This window comes from Lissotriton helveticus, chromosome 3_1 (assembly GCF_964261635.1).
Source record: "Lissotriton helveticus chromosome 3_1, aLisHel1.1, whole genome shotgun sequence".
NCBI lineage: Eukaryota > Metazoa > Chordata > Amphibia > Caudata > Salamandridae > Lissotriton > Lissotriton helveticus.
Genome location: NC_136061.1, coordinates 436840901 through 436868309, shown reverse-complemented (window position 1 = coordinate 436868309; position 27409 = coordinate 436840901). Strand labels below are relative to the sequence as shown.

The 27409-nt window shown below is 46.4% G+C and overlaps 1 protein-coding gene across 1 annotated transcript in view; it reads left to right on the top strand.

Annotated features, from left to right (window-relative positions):
- The window catches only part of NDUFS1 (NADH:ubiquinone oxidoreductase core subunit S1), a 779390-nt gene that overhangs the window by 118688 nt on the left and 633293 nt on the right, over positions 1 to 27409 (top strand). Inside the window, exon 3 of the mRNA XM_078680296.1 lies at positions 10192 to 10283. Within this exon, the coding sequence (XP_078536422.1) occupies positions 10192 to 10283 (92 nt within the window). The remainder of the gene's footprint in view (positions 1 to 10191; positions 10284 to 27409) is intronic.

Here is a 27409-nt window from a genome sequence, read left to right as displayed (position 1 = left end):
CATATGTTGCAAAACAGACCGCTTTTGTCTCTTTTTAGAGCACCTGCTATTAAAACATTTATGGAAGGACTTAGGAGTCATTCCCCCCAGACCTCCGCCTGCTCCAGTGTGGGTTCTCACAATCGTTCTTACAAGACTCATGGGTCCACCTTTTGAGCCAGTGCACAAATGTGATCTACAATTTCTCACTTGGAAGGTAGCCTTCATCATAGCCATCACATCTCTGAGAAGAGTGGGTGAGCTTTAGGCACTAACCATACAAGAGCCCTTTTTGCAAATACACCAAAACAAAGTGATTCTTAGGACCAACCCCAAATCTTTACCTAAAGTCATTTCTGCTTTTCATATCAACCAATCTGTTGAGTTGCCTGTATTCTTCCCTCAACCAGATTCGGTTGCAGAATGGGCTCTTCACACATTAGACGTAAAAAGAACATTACTATACTACATTGAAAGAACAAAATCTTTCAGGAAAACAAAGCAACTTTTTGTTGCTTTTGCTCCACCACATAAAGGCAATCCAATATCAAAATCTGGTATTGCAAGGTGGATAGTTAAGTGCATTCAAATATGCTACATTAAATCTAAGCGCTCATTAACAATTCCCCCTAGAGCACATTCCACTCGCAAACTAGGAGCCTTTATGGCATTTTTAGGAAATATACCCATAGATGACATTTGCAAAGTTGCAACATGGTCTACACCACACACCTTTACAAAACACTATTGCATAGATGTGTTAGCTAGACAACAAGGTAGTGTGGGCTAGAGTGGGCCAGGCAGTTTTACGTACACTATTTCAAACCGCTTCAACAGCTACAGGTTAGCAACCGCTTTGAAAAATAACTGCTATATATTCTATGCATGGCATGTGATTTACAGCTCACATGCCTCGAACGGAAAATGCAACTTACCACAGTATGCATCTGTTCTTGGCATGTAGAGCTGTAGAATCTGATGCGCCCACCCACTTCCCCGGGAACATAGACCTGTTGAAGTACTATCTTAATTAGATACAATATACATGGACATCTCTCTTTATTCCTCTTACTAACTCAATCATCACCCTCTGCGGTGAAACAATCTAAGGATGGAGTCGATGCCCATGCACGCTATCACCGAAAGGAGGAGTCACCTACCTTGTGATGAGAAAGACTTCTTCGAACAAAACTAAGTGCATACATCCGGACCCAACAGTAGATTGCGATCTATGCATAGCATGATATTCTACAGCTCTACATGCCAAGAACAGATGCATACTGTGGCAAGTAGCATTTTCCTTTTCAGGAAAAATACTTTAGTCTTAAAAAAGTGGACATAGTGCATTTTTCAGTTCAGCAGTGTTATCCTCTCGGAGAAAAACAGGAATGCAGTTTCACAGGTAAGTATACAACTTACAAATCCAGTCCTCGTGGTTTAAGGTCGGCACTGCACAACGTTCAAGTTGGGACCGAAGGTACCCCACCAGCAACACAGGGGCGACCGGGTGCGGAGGTCACATTTAAGGTTGGACGCAGAATGTTAACCAATGAAGACTGGGGATGATTGAAGATATGCTGCTCACAGGTGAGTAAAGTGGTGTCAGGGGTCGATCCCCTGAAGTTAAGGTAAGCACAGGAGTGTCACACGACAGCACCAAACTTACACCCACAGCGGCGGCCTTGTGCAGAGTGCCAACACAGCATTGGATGCTCATTGCTATTCAACGGAGGAGATCGATTTTTAACCAAGGCTGTTGGCTCAGGCCAGGAAGCTGGACAAAGAAAACTCTCAGCTGCCCAGAGAAGTAGAGATGCTTGGGGACATAGAGACACAATTGTTCAAACTCCCCAAACCCCAGTGGCTTCAGGTACAGGGGTGTGCTTTGGCGTTGGGAAACAGCTTACTGGGCAGGTCGCGGTCAGCAGTAGTCTTCTAGTTGATGCTGCAGGTGTCGAGGAGTAGTTTGGCAGGTGTCAGCCCATGGTGGACTCTGGCTCAGAAGCGCTGGGGAACCTTCGTAGGACCAGTGGGCCAGTGGATTTGGGCCATTGGCGTTTGGTGCAGTGGTGGTTCCGGATGTATTTTTATAGTTCCTCAGGGCAGAGTTATTTTTCTTGGCAGTTGGTTTCTTCTGGACAGGTCCACTGTGCACAGGAAATTGAAGGCAGTCAGTATCACACCCCACTCACCCCCTCCCCAAACCCCACCCCTCTGTGTGGCGAATTGCTCTTCTTCTGCAGGGTCTTTTAGGGCTGCAGACAATCTGGTAGGCTTGGGTATAGTCAAATGGTGTCTTCAGTCTTCCATGCTGCACAGCTTGCCTTCGTAGGTCGTTGAAATCCGGTTTCAGGGTCTGGGGGAGCCACTTAAAAACGAGATTTACAGACGTTACAGGGGAGTAACAGGTAGGGACCAATGGGTTCCTTATCTGGGATGTGTACATCCACTATTACGCCACACTCCTGTGGGCGGGGGCATAGCCCTAGCCCAGATTGGATAAGTCCCACCGTCCTCAATATGGTGGTCACTGAAAAGGGCGCTTTTCCTTTCCTCCTGCACTTTGTTCTCCAATCAAAAGTAGGGGTTTGAACCCGGGGTGGCCGTTAGCTGCAAGCTGCAGAGGCTGGGTCACATTACAAAGGTGGCAGGCCTTTGAAGCTTCCCTCTCGAGCACTGTGCCAATCCTGGGGGAGGGGGTGTGACACCGGTGCCCAAGATGGGCTTTGTTTTTAGCCTCCGAGAGCATGGCTCTTGATCCAAGGGTCTAGAAACACTCGGAGACTACACCATGGTTGGGAATTTTTCAGGAGGGGACATCTCTAAGGTGCCCACTTGGTACATATTTTAATAAAGCCCACACTGGCATCAGTGTGGGTTGATTAAGAGGAGTTGCTTGGTACCAAAGACTACTGGATTCAAGAGTCAAGAGTCAAAAACACTTTATTCGATTAAATTAAAATCATAAAAGTATGCTATACATTCATAGTTGATCATTGGAGTATTTAAAAAACAAGACACATTATGTACAAATTCAAATTCCATATTTACAAATTTCATATTTACAAAAGTTTTTAGAAAAATTTAAAATACTTTTCGTCATACTTGCACTGTCTATGTTTTCCTACAAAATTACATTTCATTTTTACTGTTTGTGGTATGGGTTTGTTCAATGGTCTATTTACAGTAATATTTACTACTGGATTCAGTGAAGCCATCATGGTGCTGGGGAACTCGAGTTGTTGAGTTTCCATCCCATGTACTCTCTATGGCTTCACAATATTCAGAATATACTTAAATATTATAGGGGCATATGACCACACCTGAGATATAGTGCACTCTGCCTTAGTGCTTGTAAGGGATGCTAGAGAGGGGACTTACTCATAGCTTAGGTAGTGCTGGTTGGCATGGCACACGGCCAGAGTGCCATGTCATCTTTGTCGTTTCTCACTGCACAAAGGCATGCAAGCTGCAGTAGCATGGCCTTGTTGAGGAGTCTCTAGGGTACTCTTTCCAGTCCCCATGCCCTGAGTACCAAGGGTACCATTTACTAGTGACCAATAGGGGGCTGAAGTTGCCAATCGCTGTACAGTTTTAGGGAAGAAGCACTGGCTCAGGGAACCTGATTGGCTGGGACCCTGTGCCCTGCAATCGAAACCACATCATTTTCCATGCAAAAAATGGGGGCTAATCATGGAAAGAAATGGACCTTCTCACACCCTGTTCCTTCGCTTGGAATCTCCTTCACTTCTGCACTACTCCAAGTGGGACCCCCTCACCTTAATACAGTTACCAAATATGGTTTTAGGTAATACTAGCTTTTACACTTCTGCCTACTAGTGTCAGCTGGTTTTTAGATTTGTTGCCAAGATTGTCCATGCATCTCTAACAACCTAAAATCTATGAAACGGTCCCTTATAAATGTTTTTGAGCTTTGACATTTGGAACAATGAAGCATGGGCCCCTCCAGACCTAAATTGACTGAAAATGCTGTAAAACCAATTCCGTTGCTGAGCTGCAGTTATAGGCATATCTGAAAACCCACCAAGCTTTGAGCTGTCTGAGATGGAAAGCTCTTTATGCTTAATTGCCCCTGCCAGAATCTGCCCCTTGATCCTATAATCACTAAAGTTCACTAAGATAGTCTGTGGGTGTTTCATATTGATTTGTGTTTTGAGCTGGTACTCTTAAATGCGTGCAAAATTGTCAGGTCTTTATCCATCTGTCGACCAGCTTCTCTGTATTGAGAGATCCGCCCTGAGCTTTATCCTCTTCCGGAATACCCATGAAGTGTAGATTGAATCGTATGCTGTGGTTTTTAAGGTCTTCAACCTTGTTAGATAGCTGCCGAATTTCTCTCTGAGCAGGTGATAGGTCAAAATCTTGCGTCACTGCTGTATCTTCCAGAGCAGAAATTCTTTGTTCAGCTTCCTGCAATCTCATGCGAAGTTGCCTCAGAGTTTTTCTTCGATTTTTCTCTAGTGATTGACTAAGCGCAGCAATTTCTTCCCTCTGTGTGCATTTTAAATCTTTAATTTGTTGTCGATATTCTCCAAAAGGTCTGTTACTGACGTGAGCCTCTCCTGTGGCACCTCCGGTATCATCTCTGACTATTGGCTTGATTCTGGTTCGGCTCGATTGGTACCCTCTGGGCCTCCTGGGTCTTGCACTTAGTGACTAGGCTCGTCGACCCCTCGAATGTAGAATATAGAGTTAGTCTAGATCCAGACCAACTCTGACCTTTTCATGTGTTGGGTACTGAAGGAGGTTTCATCAACATTAAAAAAGGAGTCCCCTTTGTGATTTTGTTTTGTCCATTCCGGACTGCTTGGGAAATGAGCTGGTCTCTTGAGTCTCCTTCAACTCTTTTCTTGCCACCCTTACGCTTAGTGTTTTGGAAAAAGAGGATATTTGCTCAGATATGCCCCCTTATTTGAGTCACTCTCTACTTCTATCAGCAGGGTTGATTGATCGCTTGAGCAGCCCATTGGGCTTTTGTAGAAGATACTTGGGCTGCAATATCGTGTGCTGGCAAATCCGGGTCCAAACCACATCCATCATCTTATTCAGAGCTTGAAATTAAGACCCCGCTAGGGCGAGTTCGTGATTCAGCAATCGTGGATGAGCTTGTTAACACTTATGTAAAAGAGGGTGCCTCAGAATTCATGAAATGAAGTGAGCTATCCATGCTTAATCTCTCTTTAGCAAGACCCTCCTTAATTAGAGCAGACTTCTGCATCCTAGTCAAGGTAGGGGGTGCTTTCTCAGGTTTTGCTAACATTAGCCTGCCCTATATTCCCCACCTTTTACCCTTCTGCAAGACCATGGCCATACCCTCAGGAGCTGCTCAGCGTTGGCTTCACCATCTGACTTCAACATCTACCAATTGTCTTTTTATTACAAAATGTTTGAAATAAATCCTCAGAATCCTGGTGTATTGCTACTGCTAACTCCCTTCTACTTTACTGATGGATTTTGGCTCCTGCTAAATTGTGCTGGTCTCTCAGTGATGCCCACAGCCCCCTATCAACCTTGCCCTCAAAAAGGAACACTATCTTAGGCCTGTGAGTGGTTGCCCTTGATCACTGTGCCACTGGATCAAAGCTAGCGTGGCTGATATGAGGTATTACCCTGAAACCGGTCCGAGGATGCTTGTTTCTGGTCTAGAGGACCTGGCCTTGAAGTTCAGGCTGGATTGTTCCCATGAGGAACAGAGTCAAGACAGATTTGCATATCTCTGGGTCCAAACTGGGGTGGCATGGTGAGCAAAAGAAAGATGTATTAAACCCAGATCTGTGACTTTGGGTGAGTGGTTGAAAGGTTTCAGAACTCCGTCCATCATCTTGTTGTGTTTGCTGTGTTCACCCAAAGTGGCCAACGGTATATTCAGGTGAGGGCCCTTTGCTCACTGTGTGGCTGGATTCAACCTAGTCTGGCTGATGACGGGTAATACCCAGAAAACGGTCTCAGCATGCTTGTTTCCGGTCCAGGAGGACCTTGCCTGGCAGTTGAGGTTGGACTGTTCCCATGAGGAACAGGGTCAAGACTGATTTGCATATGGCTTGGCCCAAACTGGGTTGGCATAGTGAGCAAAAGAACGATGGATTAAACCCAGATCTGTGGATGGGGTGAGTGGTTGAAAAGTTTCAGCACTCTGTCCATCATCTTGTTGTCTTTTGCTGTGGTTACCCAGCAGTCAGTTGTTTTACTTAATAATCTCCAAATATCACTTACAGGAGAAACCAGGGTCTCCACAGTTAAGTTACCAATTGACAGTTGACAAAGTTCCTAGTACACTGCATACAGGTAGGGGGGGACGGGGCCAGCTGTCGCCTAAGCAGAAGTTGCACTCACTAATCACTGCTGATGTCACTGTAGCAGCTTCTCTCTTTGTGGGTATAATCCGGACTTGTGGGACCATGAATGTGGACAGCAGCGTCTCTCCGCTGGCCTGTCGGTATCTGCTTCAGAGATCTGACGTGCGTTGGGTGCTGCGCTGCTCACTTAGCGCATCATCCTCAAGCAATTGGAAACTATTTTCACAAGTGGATTGTGCGGAGCTCCGAGGCGAACAGGTCAGGCGTTCACCTCCATATCCATGCCCCCCATCTCACTGTCGCCCTGCAATAAGTTGGTCAGCGAGCGCCAACTTGCGAGTTGACTCCTTAGCATGGTGTGGGATGAGAAGGAGGAGGAGGTACCTCCAGGCCAGGTTTACGGGCTTGCTTGCAACCGGTATCAGACATGCACATTTTTGTTGGACTTTCGACAGTGCAGCTAACAATAGCATGGAAATTCTACAGCCATACGATTGCCTACCACCAGTAGCCCTGGGTATAACTATTAATCAGAGAATATTCATTTACACCAAGTAGTCCATTTATGCTATGTCAAAAGAAACAAAATAAAAATATACATTTATTTATAAAGGTATCATTTGTTTCCATTACATTTAAAAGATCTCTGAAGTACAAGTAAAATGCTGGGGGAATCACCCAGAATTAGTTAAGTGTGTAAACAGTAGCTAGGGGAATTTCAGTGAAGCGGCAATGGGGTGTTGAGGAAGAAATATTTGTTTTGCCGGATGCCTTAGATTTATTAATCTATTTGGAAAGGCATTCTAAACATTTGATCATACGGTTTGTAAGGAAATGCTTCTTTTTGGCTGGATACTTTCAGAGTTTTGTAAAGGGTTATGGTACTTTAGTGGCACAATTAACTGAACTGAATTCCAGGAAACAACCCAAAAGTTATCTAGACTGAGCAGTGTAAGAGGGCTTTTGACACCCTGAAGGAAGCTCTGTGCTCATCACTGTTTCTGAAGGGACCTGCCCTCCAGAAGAAATGTATTATTCAGACCAATGCTTTTGAACATGGTATTGGGGCAGTGTTACCACAAGTGAAAGATTTGTGCCAGGATCAGCCAGTTTCCTTCATTAGCAGGCGACTCCTCCCCAGAGAGCAGCGTTGAAGTGCTATTGAGAGGGAAGTCTTTGCTGTGGTTTGGTGCCTGAAGAAGCTGATCCCTTACCTGTTTGGTACTCACTTCATAGTTCAAACTGACCACAGGCCTATCGGGTGGCTGATGCAGATGAGGAGAGAGATCCCTAAATTGATAGTGGTCCGTTTCCCTACAGGGTATGGAATTCACAGTGGAACACAGACCTGGGCCTGACCATGCCAATGCAGATGTCCTTTCCAGGTTCTTCCTCTTGGATGATAACTACTGGTATAAAGGTTAGTTACTTATGATGTGTTGTCTGTAGGGGAGCCATGTAAGAAAATGCCTCTTTTTTTGTATGGTCACCCCACATTTTTGGACTGATGCTGTTGGTTTTTCGACTTTGAGAGTGCACTGAGGTCTGCTAACCAGACCTCCATGCCTTTGCCCTTACCTTTAAACAGGTTTGTTAAATTGGCTCATACCCAAATGGTTAAGCTAACTTACCTATAAGCACCTAGTAAATGGTTTCCAGGGCGTGTAAGTTAGATGGTCCATGCCCCCCTGGGATTGGAGCACTGGTTGTGCCACCCTGGTGTGACACAAGTAAAGTGCGACTCCCAGACCGCCATTTACAGTGTGAAAGAGCAGTTTAAATGGCTAGCGCAACTTTGCCATTTAAAGTAATGGCAAAGGCCGACCTCCCCCCAGTATTTGCGTACGTCACTCCTATGGCAAGCTTATCAAGTCATAAGGCAGGGTGCCACATATCTTATGGGCAGAACATGTAACTTTACATACTCTGATAGTAAAAACATGAAACATTTCTTTTTACTGTGGAAAAGCTTGGTAGCCAAATTAATGAGTACAGAGTTGCACTCTGACCCCTCAGCTGTGCTAACTCTGGAACGGTGTGACCATAGTGGGTCATCCAAGGCATCAAACAACTTGTTACATTAGCTAGACTGGCTCTCAGGTCAATATAATGTAACGAGTTACAGTGTGCAACTTTAGCAAAGTTGCCAGTTTGTTACCATTCAGTCTCCTATGCCCTTACCAGTGGCACACAGGGTCGCTGAGACAGCTTTCTGCCCTCTTGGGGAGACGTGCTAATAATTCCCAGGAAAGGATATAATAGGAGCCAGCTCTGGAAGGAGGCCTCTCCTACGAGGGAGGAGACATCTCCTTCCAGAGCTGGCTTCTTCCAGAGTTGGGTCCTTCCAGAGCAGGAAGCCATGAAGATGTTGTTCAGGCAGACAGGCTGGCACTAGGGACAGGAGAGGGGAAGCCATTTGCCAAACCAGTTTTTCAGGGGTGTGTAGCTCCTTTGGTAGCCACACCTCTGTGTTGGGTTAGGGGGCTTCACAGGCCAGGGGAGGGGTTGTGCCATATTGGAAGTGGGCAGAATGGTGCAACCTGGGACTTCAGGATGTCACATTTCGCTGATAGGGAACCGGATAGCCCATTGGCTACCAACCACATCCTGCCTGAGGACTTTTTCTGAGCATAAATAAGGCACCCCTGGCTCTCCAAACTCAGATCTCAACTGGACTGGAAGAAGGACCGAGGAATGACTTCCCTGCTGCACCGTGAAAAAAGAAAAGAGACTGTGCCATAGTGGACTGCACGTTACACATAATGGCTAGCAAAGGAGTGGGACTGTGCCTGCTGTATCCTCCTCAAGACAGAGTCCTCTCCAGAACCCAGCCAAGGCCAAGAGACTCCAAGGGCCAGCTGACTGTCCTCCAGTTCGCAGCACAGGGACAGAAAAGCTGGAGAAGTCTGCTGTGGCAAGTTGGTAGCCCAAAGTCTTCGACACGCTGCCATGCAGCAGCTGGGGCCAGGGCCTGATGCACAAAGTTTCACCCAGGAAGAATTTACCGATGACCGCAATATATTCGACAACTGGTAGTCCAGGGGCAAGTGGACTTCTGCCAACACTGAGAGGACTTTGAATCCTCTGACATCTACCCTGTGACCAAGATCACCTCACTCCCTCCGTGGACCGAGGAGTAGTCGCAGGAGGACCCCATCAACTGCTTCGCATCCACAGCATCCTTCATCCCTTGTATCAGAACCACTTATAAGAAGGCCCTGCAAAGGAAAAAAGGGCTTGGGACTGACTGAAGACTGCTTCACCTGCTGAGGTAAAGGTTTCTGATTACCTTGCCGGTCCCCCTCACTGGCTTCATACTGGAGTTGGTTGCCTAAAGTGACTACAAGTGACCGCAGTACAACTAAATCAAACCTTTTAAGGAAAAACATTTTCAAGTGTCAGATTAGTTGAATTTGCCCATGCTTGTTTGTGGTAGAGTGAAATGCTTTGATTTACTATACCGTGTAAATACCATACCTCTGGAACCCTCCGGTGGATACATAAAAATGCAGTCTATTTTAATAATTTGATGTTGGATTTTTTTGTCTCGTTTTCTTCAGTTGTTTTGGTGCTGTTTAAATGGCTTACAATTGTTCCTTTGTGTAAACCTTGTTGCTCAGAGCCACAGCTAACCAGGGTTGAGCTGAAGGTTTGACAAACAAAACTTAAGGGTCCTAAAGGGGTTGGTAAGTGTATTACACGATGAGGTCGCACAACCACACCATATAATTCCCCTCTCACCCCCATTTCCTCACATGGTTTGTAGCATGAAGTACCAGAGTCTAGTATAGTGTCCTTCTTGATAGTAGGTTCTTCCAGTTTGTAGCTGAAAATAACAGTAGAACATCTTGGATTAGTTGTGTGATTCTTTTTTTTTCCTCATTATGTTTTGCAGCACGTTCGACAGCCACTGCTGCCAGCAACCTAATTGAGGTGTTTGTTGATGGCAAGCCAATCATGGTGGAGCCAGGAACCACAGTGCTACAGGTAAGATACTTATCCAGCACACAACCATGTCCTGTCACTGCTCCGCAAATGGAGGAAAGAGGCAATGTGTATCTAGGCTAGTGTATCTAGGACTGTACCTTGGTCTCTCCTTGGGCCTCCAACGGCGTCTCTAGACATTCCAGAATGCTGCAGTTCGACTGGTCTGTGGCCTCCCCCTTCGTGAACATATTACTCCCCACCGGCATAAGCTGCATTGGCTCCCCATTCACAAAAGGGTGGAATTCAAGGCGCTCACCCTAGCTCACCGGGCTGTCAAGGGAAAGGGTTCTGCATACTTATCCTCCTGCCTCCGTCCTTACAGCAATACCAGACTTCTCCGATCAAGCTCTAAACATCTTCTTTCCACCCCCAGATTTAAAAAAGTTTGTTCTGGGGAAAATCATTCCAAGTCTGCGCCTCTTCCCACTGGAACAAGCTACCTATGTCCATCCGGACCATTCAGGAGGAACTCCCCTTCCGGAGAGCTTTAAAAACCTTTCTCTTCTGTTAGTACCATCTGAGTCGGACACCGCATCAGTTCTCACAGAAGCGCCGGGACACCCCGTTTGGGGTATCTGTGCGCTATATAAAATGCCTTAATAAATAATAATAGGCTATACATCTTTAGGCTGTAGCTGGTAGTTCTTTCACATTCCTGCTAAATGTATAGCTTTTGCCAATTAACCTAATCAATCAAAAGGTACTCTTTTATTTCCAACAGTATGTACAACTGTAGAAGGCCTGACTTTGAAGAGATGAAAATTGTATCACTCAAGCACCTTGCAAATATTTTCAAAGGCACACACCTGATGAGCATTCACTATCCAGGCTGTGGCGCTTTGCTTCTTTCATTTGTCTTAGATAAAGGTTCTGCTGTTGAATGTGGAATTCAGTGCACAACGTCCATCATTAGCATCCCATAGGGATATGAAGTACATTGGCACACATACATTGAAAAACTACTGGTCTGAATTATCTTTGTTATTTTACCTGAAAAACACAAAAGGAACGTACTACTGTGCACTGTTGCCGATTGGTGTGAGCCATGCATGATTTCCGGGAACACAGAGATTCATAGTGTACTTTGTATCACATGAAGGAAAGTTTAGAACACCAGTGCAGCACATTAAGAGCCTCCCACCCACTGTCATGCAATCCTGAGGGTGACCTTCATTTACTACAAGCATATTAATAAAATATCCTTTGAACATCCTTATTCAAACTATTGTGAGGAGTTTAAGAGGGTTTTGTTAAAAATTAGACCTAAGGTTGACTGTTATTTGCAAAAGTAAATAAGTGCAAATGAAACCCTCAATCTAATCATTTAGATGAGATATTTCATTAGACTTTACATTTGCTTCTTCTTTTTGATTAATGCTCTAATTCCTTAAGAGCTATCCCTTTGAAATGATGTCCTGTTATATGTAGGCTTCATTAATTCCTTAAGAGCTATCCATTTGAAATGATGTCCTGTTATATGTAGGCTTCATTATAAGTCCTCTCCCTGTTGCTACAGACTGATGCTTTGTACTGTTGAGTCACCTCACCGACACTGTGAGCATGAGCTTGATTAGCAGAGTTGGACTCCTGGAGTTATCAGGTGTTGGCTTGGACTGCAAGGATATACATCTGATGTTATTAGCTCCAGTTGTGAGCAGGAAAGCTGCCTGATGCCTGGTTAAGGAGAACGATCATTGATACGGGAAGATGACTTAGTTAGAAAAACTATCCCTGTATTGCATCTAGGTAGTGGCTCGACTGTGTAAGGGAAGCCCTCTGATTTTTATAGATTGGTGCTTTCATTACCAGAGCTGTTTCTTTGATGGTGGCTCTTAGATTGAGTATTTGCGCTATCCTCCTGTTTGTGTTTTCATCTTGAATAATGAGATAATGTATTTTCTGATAGATACTTGTATACGCAGATTCTCCAACATTGGATCTTGTTATTATTCATATGCTTAACTCATCTCCCGTCGTTAGACTGGGAATTCCCAGTACATTGAAATAGCAGTATATAGTGTAAAATATACAGCATATTGTGTAAAGGAGCCGTAGGCCTGAAACAACATATTATGTTTAACACATCCACCTCATTTGAAAGAACCCAAAACTTCAGCCAATGAGGTGGAAGCTTGAGCTCTCCTACTTCCTCTAGAGACCACCATGACTCCGATGTCTACTGCAGGTCATGTGTGAAGGAGTGCCCTGTGGGAGCTCTGCTCTAACCTATCAGTGAACCTTAAATTGTATCTATTTTGGTCTGTCCTGGATTTGAACCAGCCCTGTCTTTAGCCCTACTGTACTCTGAACTGTTTTTAAGGGAGATTGTTACAATCTCTGGACCAGGGAGTTTATTTGGTCTGACAATTAACTATCCAAAACTGTCACCATAGCTGATAAAAAGAAGACAGCTCTATTTAAGCCTTATTCATCTTGTGGCAACAAGAACATTTACTCTGATGACCCACTTTATCCTAAACAGAAGTTTTCAGAAATTCAAGATGTGTAAGTCTTTTTCAACCAAGTCTGTTAAGCACTGAGAAAGGAGGTTGGTATTATTTCTTATGAGTAAAGAGATTTTTCCTCCTTCTAAAGGAGAAACCTCCTCTTTAGGGGAAGATTCAGTGAGAAGTTCCCACTCAAGCGCTTACATGAAGGCAGCGCACAAGAGGAGACTTCTACAGTTTCCTGAGCATGATTTATTTGGTACAGTGTTTGCAGCCACCTGCTCTGGTGACAAACCAAATAAGTATGCTTCTAAGCTCAACTGAGATTCAACTGAAGAAGTTGTTCTCAAAGGATTCCTCTTCAAAGTAAACCTCGATGACTAGACCGTTGATATCGACGACTACCAAGATACAGTTGACGATGAGCATTCCGTCTGACACCGACAAGTATTCCATTGATTACCAAGAATCATCGAGTATTCCATCGATGCTGAAGATTCCAAAGAAAGAAAACAAAAAGTATCTACAATTTGTACTTGAGAAAGTTCACTATATGAAGTGAAAATACACTATTGATTCAGAGTTCTATTCGGCATAAAGTCAGCACTAAGGGACTTTACAAAATGTCTTGCATCAGTCGTAGCCTTCCAAATAAGAAAGGGAATACAAGTATACCCATATCTAGACAACTGAATCGTAAAGGTGCAAACAAAGCAAAAATGCCAAAGGGACATTCAGACAGTAATCAGTACCTTGGAACTCCTGGGGTTCTCCATTAACTAAAAGAATTGCCACCACAATCGGAACAAGAAAAAGCGTTCCTTGGGGCGACCCTGAACTCAGACTGTCCAGAGGAGGATAAAAACAATGGTAGAACAAATTAATCTATACCAGAGGGGTCAGTCTCTGACAGCAAGGACAGTCATGAAGCTAATGGGCACAAGGCCATCATGTATACCACTAGTAACACGTACAGGACTGCACATGCAACCGTTCCAAGAATGGCTATGCAACAATTGGTCCCAGGCCACGGAGAGTTGTGAGGATCTAGTGGTTGTAACAAAAAAATACAGAAGGAAATACAATGGTGGAGATCAAGGAACATAACACTAGGAAGATCAATCAAGACACCAACTCCAACAGCGACCATTGCAACAGATGCATCCTGGATAGGGTGGGGAGCATACACAGGCAAAATGAAGGTACGAGAACAATGGAACACCGATGTGCTGAAGCACATCGACTTACTGGAAATGAAAACAGTGTTCCTGAAGGCTTTCAGGGCACACACAACAGGAAGAACCATACCAATACAAACTGACAACACAACAACAATGTTCTACCTGAACAAAGAAAGAAACAAACAAACCTCCGACTGACACCTCTCACCTCTCTACCGGCTGTGCACGGATCAAGGGCAGAGAGTGTGTTCCTGGCCCCGGAGCCGATCTCCCGTTTACCAACCCTCCCCACGGGCTACGAGGTCGCTCTGCAGGTCTTTGTATTAGCCAATGCTATGTTTATAATGCAACAAACAGCCTCCAGGCCAGTGCTACAGTACGGCGATACAGAGGGCGCTAGACGAGACAGTCTTGATCAAACATACCAACTTCTGCTTTGAAGTCCCCACTGCAGTGCTTTCAGCGAAAAAATGGGATTTGACTGGGGCTTTCTTGTTCATTGGTTGGATTACAGCAAAAAAGACTCTTGCTCATACACTGTTGGACAGGCTTGCAGTCCAGCTCCATATTAGTAGGACATCATATATCCAGTTCCAGGCCTTTCTTGTAGAAATCATAGCCTAGTCCTCAACTAACTGCATTAGTGTCCTAACCCTCCATTGCAGTGTGCAAGCGGATTGTTCACAGCCAAGTCCTCCCTGCCGGATGTCAGCACTCTCATGGCTCGCATTCTCACCATGACTTCAGGAGGATGTCGAAAACGTGTTTGGAGGCATTACCGAGGTTGATCTACGAATCCCCTGCCCATGGCAAATTTCCCTAGTGAGGCCTGTATGTTGACTTGTGCTTACCCATATTCTGGTGATTAGATCACAGGCTGGAATTTTGTCAGCTTGTGAATTTCTCCTGAGCACCCTGTGTCCATGTTGCCCTTTCCTTTACGAAATGCAAAATGGTGCGCCCTCCTACAAGGAAAAGGCGTGCTCACGTCAGCACTCTATGCTGGCGCTCTAGGCGCTATAAGGGATTTAAGCCAAATCAAATAAAAGTCTATGAAAGTTCAATGCTCATGCTTCATTTTTTTTTTCTCTTCACAAATTTTTAATGAGGTTATTCAAAGAAAATGTTTCTCCTTCATATGATCTTCATATTTGTGACAACGAATTCAAAATCTCAAATATTTTATCCAGTGACATAAGCTCCCCGATGCATTTCGGGCCCTGCCCTTCGTCAGGGGGAATTTCCTGTGACCGAGAATCAATATGCGTGCATCGGGTCCATAGTGTTGAATATGAAGATCATTTTGCATTTACTACACACCTCGTTTGATCAGGAGGTGGCTCTCACTAGCACCTAAAAGATTGAATTTAGTTTACCAGAAGTAACCTGGATTATCTTGGAGTGCAGCCGTTACACATTGAGTTGCAGCCCTTTCCTTTACAGCATGCATAGATAGTAACATAGGACTATCCATCATTGCGTGGCCATAGAAACAAAAAGAGTATGACATGCCCTTCCATCTAAAGAGGCAGACATCTTGCAGTGAGTTCTCTCCATTTAGGGCCCTACTCTCCTCATCACCCTAGCTCCTCCCTGCCTAATGACCTCACCTTGGAATCTTGCTACAACAATACACCGAGCCCCCTACTATCTGCCGCCATGCATAATTTGTTTTAAAACCTAAGCAGGGATCCACCCACGAGGCACCGGGGAGCAGGGAGCGGCCCCTTGGGCAAGAGCCTTTGCTCTCCCCCATATTATTTTGACCAGATTTAGTCTTTCTGCCCCGGGGGGGAGGGCAGAAAGCCCACTAGATACGAGGGATTTGTTTAAACTTTGAAATAGGGGTGGGGGCAGTGTCCAATGCAGAATTGGCTAAAAACTTATTTTTTTAAATTTAGCACTTAGAATTCTCAGTGCTATACCCTTATTCCCTTTGTTTTGGGATCTTCCCAGTCACAGGCTGTTGCCCCACCCACACAAGTGAGGTATAATTTTACATAGGAGACTGAGGGGAAGACTGGGCGTTAGGACATTTGTGCCGGCAAGGTAATTCCACCCCAAAAATATGTTGAAAATGTGTTTTTATCAGCTAAATGTGAGGTTTGCAGGGGATTCTGGGAAGGGAAACGTTGAGGGATCCATGCAAGCCATACCTCATTGGACTCCCCCAGGTGTCACCGAAATGTGGGAGAATTTTTTTTCTCAACAAAATTTGAGATTAGCAGGGGATTCTGGGTAAGGTAATGTTGGGAGATCCACGCAAGCCATACCTTGCTGAACTCCCCCGGGTGTCTAGTTTTCAGAAATGTGTGGGTTTGCTAGGTTTCTCTAGATGGCCGCCGAGCCCGAGGCCAAAAACTCATGGGACCCCCTTTGCAAAACCAGGTTGTTTTGTGATAGGAAATTTTGATGCCGCCTCAATAGGTTTCGGGCCCTTGCCTGTCGCGGGTACTTGACCTGCCCACACAAGTGCAGTACCATTTTTCTCGGAAGACTTTGAGGAATGCGGTGTGAATGGAATTTTGTTCCACGCAGATTGCAGAACATTCCACCACAGAAATGTGAGGAAAATGTTTTTTATTTGGGACAAATTTTGAGGTTTGCAAGGGATTCTGGGTAACAGAACCTGGTGAGAGCCATACAATTCACCCAATCCTGGATTCCCCTCGGTGTCATGTTTTACAAAATGTATAGGTTTGCTAGGTTTCCCTAAGTGCCGGCAACGCTAGGGTTCAAAATCTACAGCTAGGCACTTTGCAAAAAAAGGTCCGTTTTCACTGTAACAATAGTGTGTGCACGTTGCGTTTTGAGCCGTTTCCTGTCGTGGGCACTAGGCCTACCCACACAAGTGAGGTACCATTTTTACCGGGAGACTTAGGGTAACACAGAATTGTAGAGCAACCGTTATTACTTGTTAACTTTCGATGCATTTCTGCCTTCCAAATGAAAGACAATGTGTAAAAAAGAAGTCAGTTTGAAAAATTTCCTATAATTCTCACGCTAGTATGGGTACATTTTTCCTATATTCAACTGTTAGTTTCTATAAAGAAACATTGAAGGATCTACACAAATGACCCCTTGCTGAATTCAGAATGTTGTCTACTTTTCTAAAATGTATAGCTTTCCAGGATCCATTATTGCTGTCATACCCATTTCTACCATTACCTGGAATAAGGTTGAAAGCACAAAAAAATAGCAAAAATATGCTATGTCCCATTAAAATGTCAAAACTGTGTACACAATGTTGGTTTTCTGACAAAAGTCTGTCAGACCCTAAAAGCTGGGAAAATTGTGATTTCAGCCCCACAAACCCTTTGTTGATATCATTTGCAGGAAAAAAACAGACACTTTCATTTGAAGCACTTTTTTCCAATTTTTCTCAAAAAAACAAAATTTTGCTGCAATTAGGCAAATTTCTTGGTCCCCTCCAGGGGGAATCCACAAACCCTGGGTACCTTTAGAATCCCCATGATGTTGGAAAAAAAGGACACAAATCTGGTGTGGATACCTCATGTGGTCAAAAGGTTATAGGGGCCTAAGCGCAAACTACCCCAAATAGCCAAAAAAAGGCTTAGCACAGGGGGTGGGGTGGGGGGGGGGCCTAGCAGCGAAGGGGTTAACCTCCAAAAGTAATCCAAACCGCTGCAAAAAACCTCAAACACAAAATGTTCAAATTGAATAAAGAAACACTTGTCGTAAATTCCTACTTCTGTTGCAATAGGGGCTCGTTTTTTCACCAACCATCACGCTCAATGGAGGAAAGCCTTATTCTCCGTACTCAAGGTTACCTCCACCAAGATCATTCCACATGGCCTCAAGCTTGCTATCGCACCCTCATCCATCTATAATGCCAAAACCATCTTCACTATTTACAATGGCACTGTACTTGTCCAATCATCTAATCTCAACCTGAAGCTCCTTGAAGATCTCTTCTCTTACATTAAAGATAAGATAGGCAATGATGTAACTTCCACTCTTTGCCTCCACGACCAAATACTACGTCCAAAGAGTGTTACACACACACACCATACACTCCATCCCTCACCTTTTCCCACAACTCTCCTGTGCCTTCTACCCTCTCTCCCAAACCTGGCTCCATTACAACGCTGGCTGCTCTTGTCCCCCCCTTAAGAGCGATGACCCTAACACAAGTAGCCACAGTACAGAATACTACCTCCATTCCTGAGAGCGATGGCCCGCCATAAGCCCCCATCTCCCTACCAACTCCCCTCCCGAATCAAAAAGTGAACTAAACATTAATGCTTATCGCTGGAGTAACATCATCAACTCCTCTCATAATCAATAATCTAACATTATGAATCTCTAACAATCTTAAATCCCCCATACAAGATCCCTCCAAGACACAGCTCTCCCCAGTAAGGGTCTAAATCTGACTCACCTCTCAGTCTCCAACGCCCAAATCATCCTTCCTCCCAACCACTCGAGCCATAGACAATTACACAGTCCTCGAACAACACAATATCCCGGGTCTGCCCCAAACCTTTAATATCCCCATTCACCCCCAATTCCTCTCGCACATCTCTTCCAAATCAATCCTACAGCACTTCCACTCTCTGGTCCACTCTCTACGACCTAAAACCAGAATTACATTCGATGAGGTCTGACATCCAGAATAACACATTACCTCGAACTGGAACGTAAAGGTACAAATTAAAAATAGCACTATCTGAACCAGAACACTCCCACCGTCAAACACCTTTAATGCTAACAGTCCTCCTAGCACCAAGTCCCCTTTACCTAAATGGAGGTGTAAATCGAAACTAGACCTTTCCTCCCAACCCAATAGAATGGCTAGTCACTTATCCAACAATGATTTCCTCTCCCTTCACGACTCCTACAACCAAACACCTATCAAACACACTATGCATGTGGAGAAAATACAGTCTATCATCGCTCACCCAAATAGGGATCCTCATATCATTTTAAGCCCATCACTAAATCCAACCTCAAACGAGTCTCCATATCTCTTCCATTCACAACTATAACCAACCCAAAATGCTCTTTTCTCTTCTGCAGATCTGCAGTGAAACATGCTGCTGATATTACGGACCTTATCCTTACTCTTGACCTGGACCTCCTACTACCCACCGAAACATGGCTTAATGAATCCTCATCGCCCGTTGTGGAAATTTTAGTCCCTTCCCGCCACAACATCCTTCATTTGCTTGGACGGTTCAGGGCATCTTGGCAGGAGCATTGCCTGTATTCATCAGAACAATCTCTCTATAAAACAAATACACACTCAATCTCTGTCCTCATGCGAATATCGTAGTTCGCAAGTCGCAGCACGCCTCAATCCGCAGCGGGTTGAGAGGACCCAAAGATGAAGCATCCCACCTAGGGGTAACCCTGGTGGGAAAGGCAGCTCTAGAAAATAATGTTCAAGGCATGTGGGCTGCTGAATTCATATGTTAGCATAGATCGCCCGCCTAGTGTTGGTTCCGTATGTTTGCACCTTGTTGTCTTGGAAGAGTCTTCGAAATATCACGAGATAGGTGACTCCTCCCCTGGATTACAGTGCGCATGGGCATCTTCAGATTGTTTTTTTCCGCCATTGGGTTCGAATGTACTTCGAGAGCTCCAACTTCGGGACCGACGTTTTCCAACTTTTCTAAGGCCAAAACCTTCTACATTCGACGGTATTGCTTCTGTTCGGTATTCCTCGACTCGACAACACTTCCACTTCTATCCGGTCGTTGACGCGGGCCGCTGGGCCTTTTTAATGCCACGTGGGCCTCCTGCTAGTGGAAAGGACCCCGTTTAAAAAATGCCCATTTAAAAAATGCCCAGAGTGTGGATCCAAATTTCCACACAGTGACAAGCATAGAGTATGCAACAGGTGCCTATCTCCGGAGCACAACGAAGAACACTGTCCAGCTTGTGCTCTGTTCCGGTCAAAGAAAACTATCCGGAACCGAAGAGCTGCTCGACAAGAGATGCAGCGGTGGGCACCAGAACCGGAAAACATTTTCGACGACGAACATGAACTCCCAGAGGCGGAGGGCTCCGAAGATTTGGAAATAGTCACCGTAGAGGACCAGTCGGACTCCGATGACCAGATCACACCGGGGCAAACCGTGAGTACCAAAGCCCCTACCCCGCCTCCACTTCCACACAAGGCTCCGGTCAAAGCATCGCCTAAAAGCCTTAACTGCGACCGAAACACCGCTTCAGAAGCCCCGCCTTCCGGCTCCGAAGACCACACCTAAGCCTTCCGGTACCCCGGGAACGAGCAAAACAGTTCCCAAAGTGGCCTCAGCATCGAGCCAAGATGCTCAACCCAAAAAAGTAGTCTACCATAAAAAGGCCGTCGACCCAAAAACGCCCGTCGACACCAAGAAGGTCGTCAATCCGAAGAAGGCCTTAGACCCTAAGAAGGTCGCAGATCCGAAGAAGACTGTCGATCCCAAGAAGATCGTCGATCCGGAAAAGGGTGTCTACCCCAAGAAGGTCGTCGAGCCGAAGACTGCCGTGGAGCCGAAGACTGCCGTGGAGCCGAAGACTGCCGTGGAGCCGAAGACTGCCGTGGAGCCGAAGACTGCCGTGGAGCCGAAGACTGCCGTGGAGCCGAAGACTGCCGTGGAGCCGAAGACTGCCGTGGAGCCGAAGACTGCCGTGGAGCCGAAGAAGGCCGTCGAGCCGAAGAAGGGAGCCGAAGAAGGCCGCCGAGCCAAAGAAGGCCGTCTAGCCGAAAAAGGCCGTCTAGCCGAAAAAGGCAGTCGCGCCAAAGTAGGCTGCCCATCATACAAAAGACGTCCAGCCTAAAGAGACACTCGATCTGAACAGATCCGTCCAGCTGAAAAAAGCTCCACACCCAAGGGTCCTCGAGTCCGAAACTCACCCGAAAACAAAGAATAAAGACAAGCAGGCGACCAACCCAAAATCCTCGGCGCCAAAGCCACGGACAGTAGAGGAAGAGCTTTTTCATCCAGATCCAGTATACCCAGAACAACAAAGACTGTATATAGACCCTGATACAGGACATATCACAGCCTACAATAAAAACAAAAGAATACTGGACACTGAAGCCCCTTCTCCTGTTCCTCCTAAGATAAAGGACTTTGGCACATCCCCTTCAGACCTTTCACACCTCCTCCTTTCACTCCTAACATGCCTTATGTTCCATATTCTCCTCCACCTATAGATTATGATGAGGAAGAAGACATGGGTGAAGATCCTCAGGATGATTTTATAGAACCTGACGATCAAGGAAACCTAGATGACACATGGAGTGACCATAATGATCCTGATGACACAGATTATACACAACCCATACCCGATCCCTCTCCATACCCCACAAAGCCATCTCCTACTGACAACACTGTCGCTTTTAACCAACTAGTGGACTGTGACTGACTACTATTGCATCACGTGCTTCTTACCTGAAAGGGTATTTATCTCCAAAGGCCAACCAGTGAAAGACAAATGCTGGGTCAGAGACACCAGAAATATCAACCCACGCATGCTATCCGCTGTCAGCTAACAACATCCTACCTCTACCTTTTGATCTACAAAACGCTGTAGATCCCTTATCTACCAACGACCCATCATCTCACTTCCCCATACTTCTGGGACAGAGCCCTCAAAGCCCCTCACCTAAAACAAAAAATAATGGCTCTTCGTCCATCTTTAAGACTATTCACAAACCTGATATCTTAAAACTGCTATCCTCTCTGAAATACTCTAACCACTTTTGCTCTTTCACAATTGTATACTCCTATCCATTTACCTGTTTTGCTTCCTGATGTATTCTGGTAACCGAAAGGGTCTTGATTGTGCTATATAAAACTTAATAAATAAAAATGAAAAACAGGGAGGCACAATATAGTTTATTCTAAGCAAACTAGCCCAGGAAATATGGCAGTTGGCAATACCAAAAAGGATCCTCATGCAAACTGTCCACCTACCAGAGACAGAAAATACGGAAAGACTAAGCAGAGAAGAAAGCAGCTCCCACAAATGGGAACTGAGACAGGAAGCACTGAAGAAGATCATTGGGGACTGGGGCAATTCAACGATTGATCTATTCGCAACAGCAGACAACAGAAATTGAAAACTTTTTGCCTCCAAGTTTCAATAACACAATCCGAGGGGAATGCCCTGTCACTGCAATGTTCCGGGAGATTTGCCTACGCCTTTCCACCAATTCGACTAATAAACAAGGTGCTGGAGAAAGCCAGATAGCCAGGGACAAACCGTATCATGATAGCTCCACCTTCGGCCAGACAAATCTGGTATGCGAACGTACTAGAGATTACCAGGGGGCAAATGATCAAGAGCAAAGCCGAACAGAACCTCATCTCAATGCAAGGGGGAGGTGTACATCCCACATCCAGCAACACTCAATCTAGTGACCTTGTGCCCAAATACATAGCGTTCCGACATCTACAATTTCTACCTGGAACCATGGAAATACTAAAGGAGGCCAGGAAGCCTACCACAAGACAATGTTACGGAGAAAAGTGGAGGCGACGTATCCACTTGTGCACAAAGAACCAAATAATGGAAGTAGGAACAAAACCGAAAACGTTACTAACATATCTGACACTTCCTGTTGGATTGCGGACTAACCTATTCATCACCAATGGTGCCTCTAGCAGCAATAGTAGCCTGCACCAGGGGCACTTAATGTAGCAGAGACTGCACCAAGGAAGTTTCCTGCTGCTCCTAGTCTCGCTGTTATTCAAGTTCTCTTTGTCTATGCTTCTGCCAGGTTCTTCAACAGGCCTTTGGGTATCAAGGACACCTGAAGAAGAGTGAAGGAGTCACTCAGCTGCATCTGCAGGCGCCGCAACAAAGCTGATTGGTCTGCTGCTCCTGTCGTCCTACAGACTTCATGAGGCTCAGCAACACAGGTGGGGTTCTGCAACTCCCTCAAGGTCTAACCTTTCCCCTCTGCAATTTTGAGGCCAGTATCCCTCATCAGAAACCGCTTGTACCAAACCCTTGTGCACCACGTCGACTTGCCACTGCCAAGGCATGTTGGCTCTGCACTTCAGAGAGCCTCGGGCTACAAGAAGCTCCAGCCTCTGTTTGCTCCAAGACCAGCGCCATCACTGCATCCTCTGCACTGTGGGCCTTCTTCTTTGGTGAGCTGCTCGAGTCCTTCTTGTGACTCCTGTGCCTTTGGATCTTTCTGAGGGTCTTCTACCGCTTCAGTGGGCTCCCCTGCTAGCTCGAGACCTGCTCTGACTCTCCTGCTGTCAGTGAGTCTATGGAGCTTGCTGGTCTCAACGTTGCTCCTTTTTTCTTCCACGCTAGTTGCGGCTACCAAGGCTTGTTGGTGCTGCCTCCGGACACCCCTTAACCAACATCTGATGTAGGACAGCTTGTGCATGGCTTTGGGTCTGAGAACCGCTGGACCACAAAAGGATTTGGAGCACCCTGTGCCTAATAATCTGGAGGAATGCTATCACACTTACTTGTATACTGTGTGCACCGAGGGACACAGGAACCCACCAGCACAAATGCACTCCATCTCCTGGAGCGCTGCTTGGGCTTAAGGAAGCAACTGAACCCTCACCAGGACTTTAAGGGCAGCTGGGATGTCCACTGCGCGTCCCTTCCTGCTCTCTGGTAAGAAAGGCTTGGGACAAAGGCCCATCAGCAGGGCTGAGATGCAGGAGCAGACCCGGCCCTGGCAGTACTCGGCTGGAACCGCCAGAACACAAGGGGTCTATGGTACCCTATCCCTAGTAATCCAGAGGAAAAATACCCCCTTTCTTGTAATCCATGCTCACGGAGTGACAGAGGGGATCGCAAACGCATCCGACCTCCTGGAGCCTTTGCGGGCTTGTGGAAGCTTGGGACTTCCAGGGCAGCCCAGCCATCTGGTAGTGCCATTGGAAAGCATTGCACATAACCAGATGACCAAGGGGCCCAACACAACCATGGCCGGGCTCGAAGAATCGCCATCTGATTGAGCTGTACCTGAATAAAAGGGCTTCTGCTTGTTCCTAGAGAGGACGGAGACTGTGCGTCCCAGGTGTGCCTCCGGCAGGGAGCTGCGAGGGGTTCCCGGAAGGAGCTCCGAAATGCAGACAAAGTGGGGGAGGCCTCCCTGGGTTTGATGGACCCCCCATCCTGGGACCTTGTCTGTGTGGGAGGCTGGTGGACAGAACCTAGGATGGGAGTGCCTGCTCCGGGCCCCGGTTGGAGCTCCTGGGCTCAGCCGAGCAGGGCAGACCTCCCTGGTCCTGTGGTACTCTGTCTCGGGCAGTTTGCCACGCGGCATGTATGAGGACAGAGCCCAGGATGGGGGTAAGGGGAACTATACCAGGGTCCTCAGTGGCCCAGGTCACAGCTTCTGAACGCAGCCAAGCAGGGGAAGACTCCCAAGCCCCGGGTCCTTCGCAGGGCGGCAGGCCCGAGGACGGAGTCCAGGGCCGGCAGAAGCCATGGGGCCCGGTCGAAGTTCTTGTGGCCGTTCAAAGCTCCTGGACCGAGTTGCACAGGGTGGCCTCCTCGGGAGTCCGTCCCTGGGGCTTAGCCATGCGTTGTGCCGAAGGACAAAGCCAGGATGTGGGGCCTCCACCCCAGGGCCCACTTGGGCCCCGGTCAGAGCTTCTGAACCCGTCCAAGCAGTGAAGCCGCCCTGGGCCTGATGGACCCCTGTCTGGATCCCTGTCCTGGGCCTTGGCAGGCCAGAGGAAAGAGCCCAGGGTGGGAGCACCCGCCTGGGGCGAGTACCTGGATCCGACTGCACAGGGGAGGCCTCCCTGGGCCCACAGGACCCCTTGCCGAGTGCTCTGCCACGCGGCAGGCCTGATGACGGCGATCGGGATAGGGGCCCCCACCCCAGGACCCACTAAGGCCCCAGTCCTGGCCATCCGGTCGCAGTTTGAGAACCACCAGACCACAAGGGGTCTAGGGTACCCTGTCTGTAGTTATACAGGGGAAAGCCATCTTTCTTTCTTGTAATACGTGCGCAAAAGGCTTCTGACTCCAAAAAATGGTTGGAGCTGAAAAAAGTTTCGTAGCCGCAAAAAACTAAAGAGTCTAAGACCCTACGGAAAGCCTCACAAACTCCCTCTAAAGAAGGTTCGGACCCAAAATCTTCGACACCGAACAAAGACATTTTGTCCACGTGGCCTGCAACTGATTTGGCATATCCAAAGCAAAAAACTCTGTTTATTGATCCAAACACAGGCAAACTAGTCACCAAGCCTCCAAAAAAGAGGAAACTGGACACTGCAGAACAACCTGCTATACCTCTCAAACAACAGGACATGGGCACTAGCACGTCCCCACCTCCTTCTACCCCTCCAGTTAATCTGCATCTATTGATTTCTCCACCACACTCCCCACAACCTTTTATTTTCACCTCAACCAACAAATAGTGAGGATGACACAGGTAGAGATATAGATCCACATGGGGATGATGATTCACATAACATCCCATCTGACGTAGACACTTGGGGTGACTACAATACAGATGCCGACCTACATAATGAACCATATCTCTATCCATCTAAGCCATCACGACCAGATGACAACACTGGGTTCGCGCAACTAATCAACAAATAATTGATTGATTGAACAGGGATGCCCAATACCACAGGATCCCCTTACATTGCGACCCTTTAGATGAAGATTTTTTGCTGGAAACCTGAGCACCCTCGCAAAAATCAACAAGCACCCTGCCAATGTTAAAAGACTTGCTAAAACATGCCCCGGATGTTTTTAAGCACCCAGTCAGAACCAGGGTCCTCAATCCCAGGGTGGATAAAAAATACAAGGCAGCTCCCATTGACCCAATTTACATTAAAGGTCAGATTCCCTTGTGGTAACAAATGCACGCAAGCATGCAAACTCAGAGTACAGGCGACATCCCCCTTCTGATAAAGAATCCAAATTAATTGACGCATCCGGGAAACGTATTGCGTCACAGACTGCAAACCATTGGCAGATCGCCAATGCCCAAGCTTTATTGGCCAGGTACGACAATGCTCACTATGACGAGCTTGAAAAGCTCATAAAACCCCTTCCTGACCAGTATAAACAAAAAGCCAACAACATTATCCAGGAGGGCGAACTCATTACCAACACCTCAATAAAATGTGCACTCGATGCGGCCGATACCCCATCTCGAGCAATTAACACTAGCGTCTTGTTGCATAGACATGCATGGCTCCGGGTATCCAGATACAAGCAAGAGGTTCAAACTGCTATTTTAAATCAACCGTTTGATCTGGAACATCTTTTCGGACCCGCAGTTGACACATCCCAAGAAATGAAAAAGAAGGCTACCAAAACCGCTAAGTCTATGGGGTCCTTACATTTTCCTTCCCCTAGAGACTCTTTTTGCTGCTCCTTCTACAGAGCTGGCTCCAAAACCATGGGTTTAGAACATCCCTCCTCCTCCTACAAGAGCGACCCTCCAACATCCCCGAAAGCATACTTTCGCGGAGGCTACAGAGGCAACAGAGGTTGTGGCAACAATAGTTGGACCCCCCTACCACTAAACAGTGACTTACCTGCACTTTCCCCAATCATCCCACTCCTGTCGGAGGATGACTCTTACAGTTCCTACCTGTCTGGCATTCAATCACAACCAACAAGTGGGTAAGACAAATTATCCCGTATGGTTATTGCCTGGAACTCACTTCTAAGCCCCCCCCCCCGTTCCACCCCGTCCCATGTCCTCGGAACATCTAACACTTTTCAAACAAGAGGTTCTCGCTCTATTACAAAAACATGGGTTTACTCCCTGTATTTCCTAATCCCAAAAAAGGACGCTCCCTCAGGCACATACTGGACCTCAGACCGCTAAACCTCTACATTCATTCAGACCACTTTCACATAGTCACACTCCAACAGGTGCTCCTACTTCTTCAACAGGGCGACTTTCTCTCCACTCTGGACCTAAGGACGCCTACTTCCATAGTCCCATTCACCCCGCTCACAGGAAATATCTCAGGTTTGTGGTAGATGGTCCACACTACCAATTCAAAGTCCTCCCATTCGGGAACACTACAGCACCCAGAGTCTTCATCAAATGCCACGCAGTAGTTGCAACCCACTTAAGGAGACAGCATATTCATGTCTTAACTTATCTGGATGACTGGCTCATAAAAGCCAAATCAGACAGCAGTTGTATGCAACACTCACACAACACAATTAAGTTGCTTCACAGCTTGAGATTCACAGTAAACCTCGCCAAATCCCATCTCCAGCAGTCCAGAATACAACAATACCTAGGGGCTACAATAGACACTTCTAAAGCTCTAGCATATCCCAATCCAGTCAGAATAAGCACCATACAGGCTAAAATCCCAAAATTTCAGCCTCAAAACTCACTACCCGCGCAAGTGTTCATGCAGTTAATCGGGATGATGGCCTCCTGCATTCTCCTTGTCCCTTATGCAAGACTCCAAATGCGTCCCTTACAGGAATGTTTGGCACGTCAGTGGAACCAGGCTCTAGGTCAGCTGACAGATCTGGTGTTGGTGGACGCACGCACCCATCGCTCTCT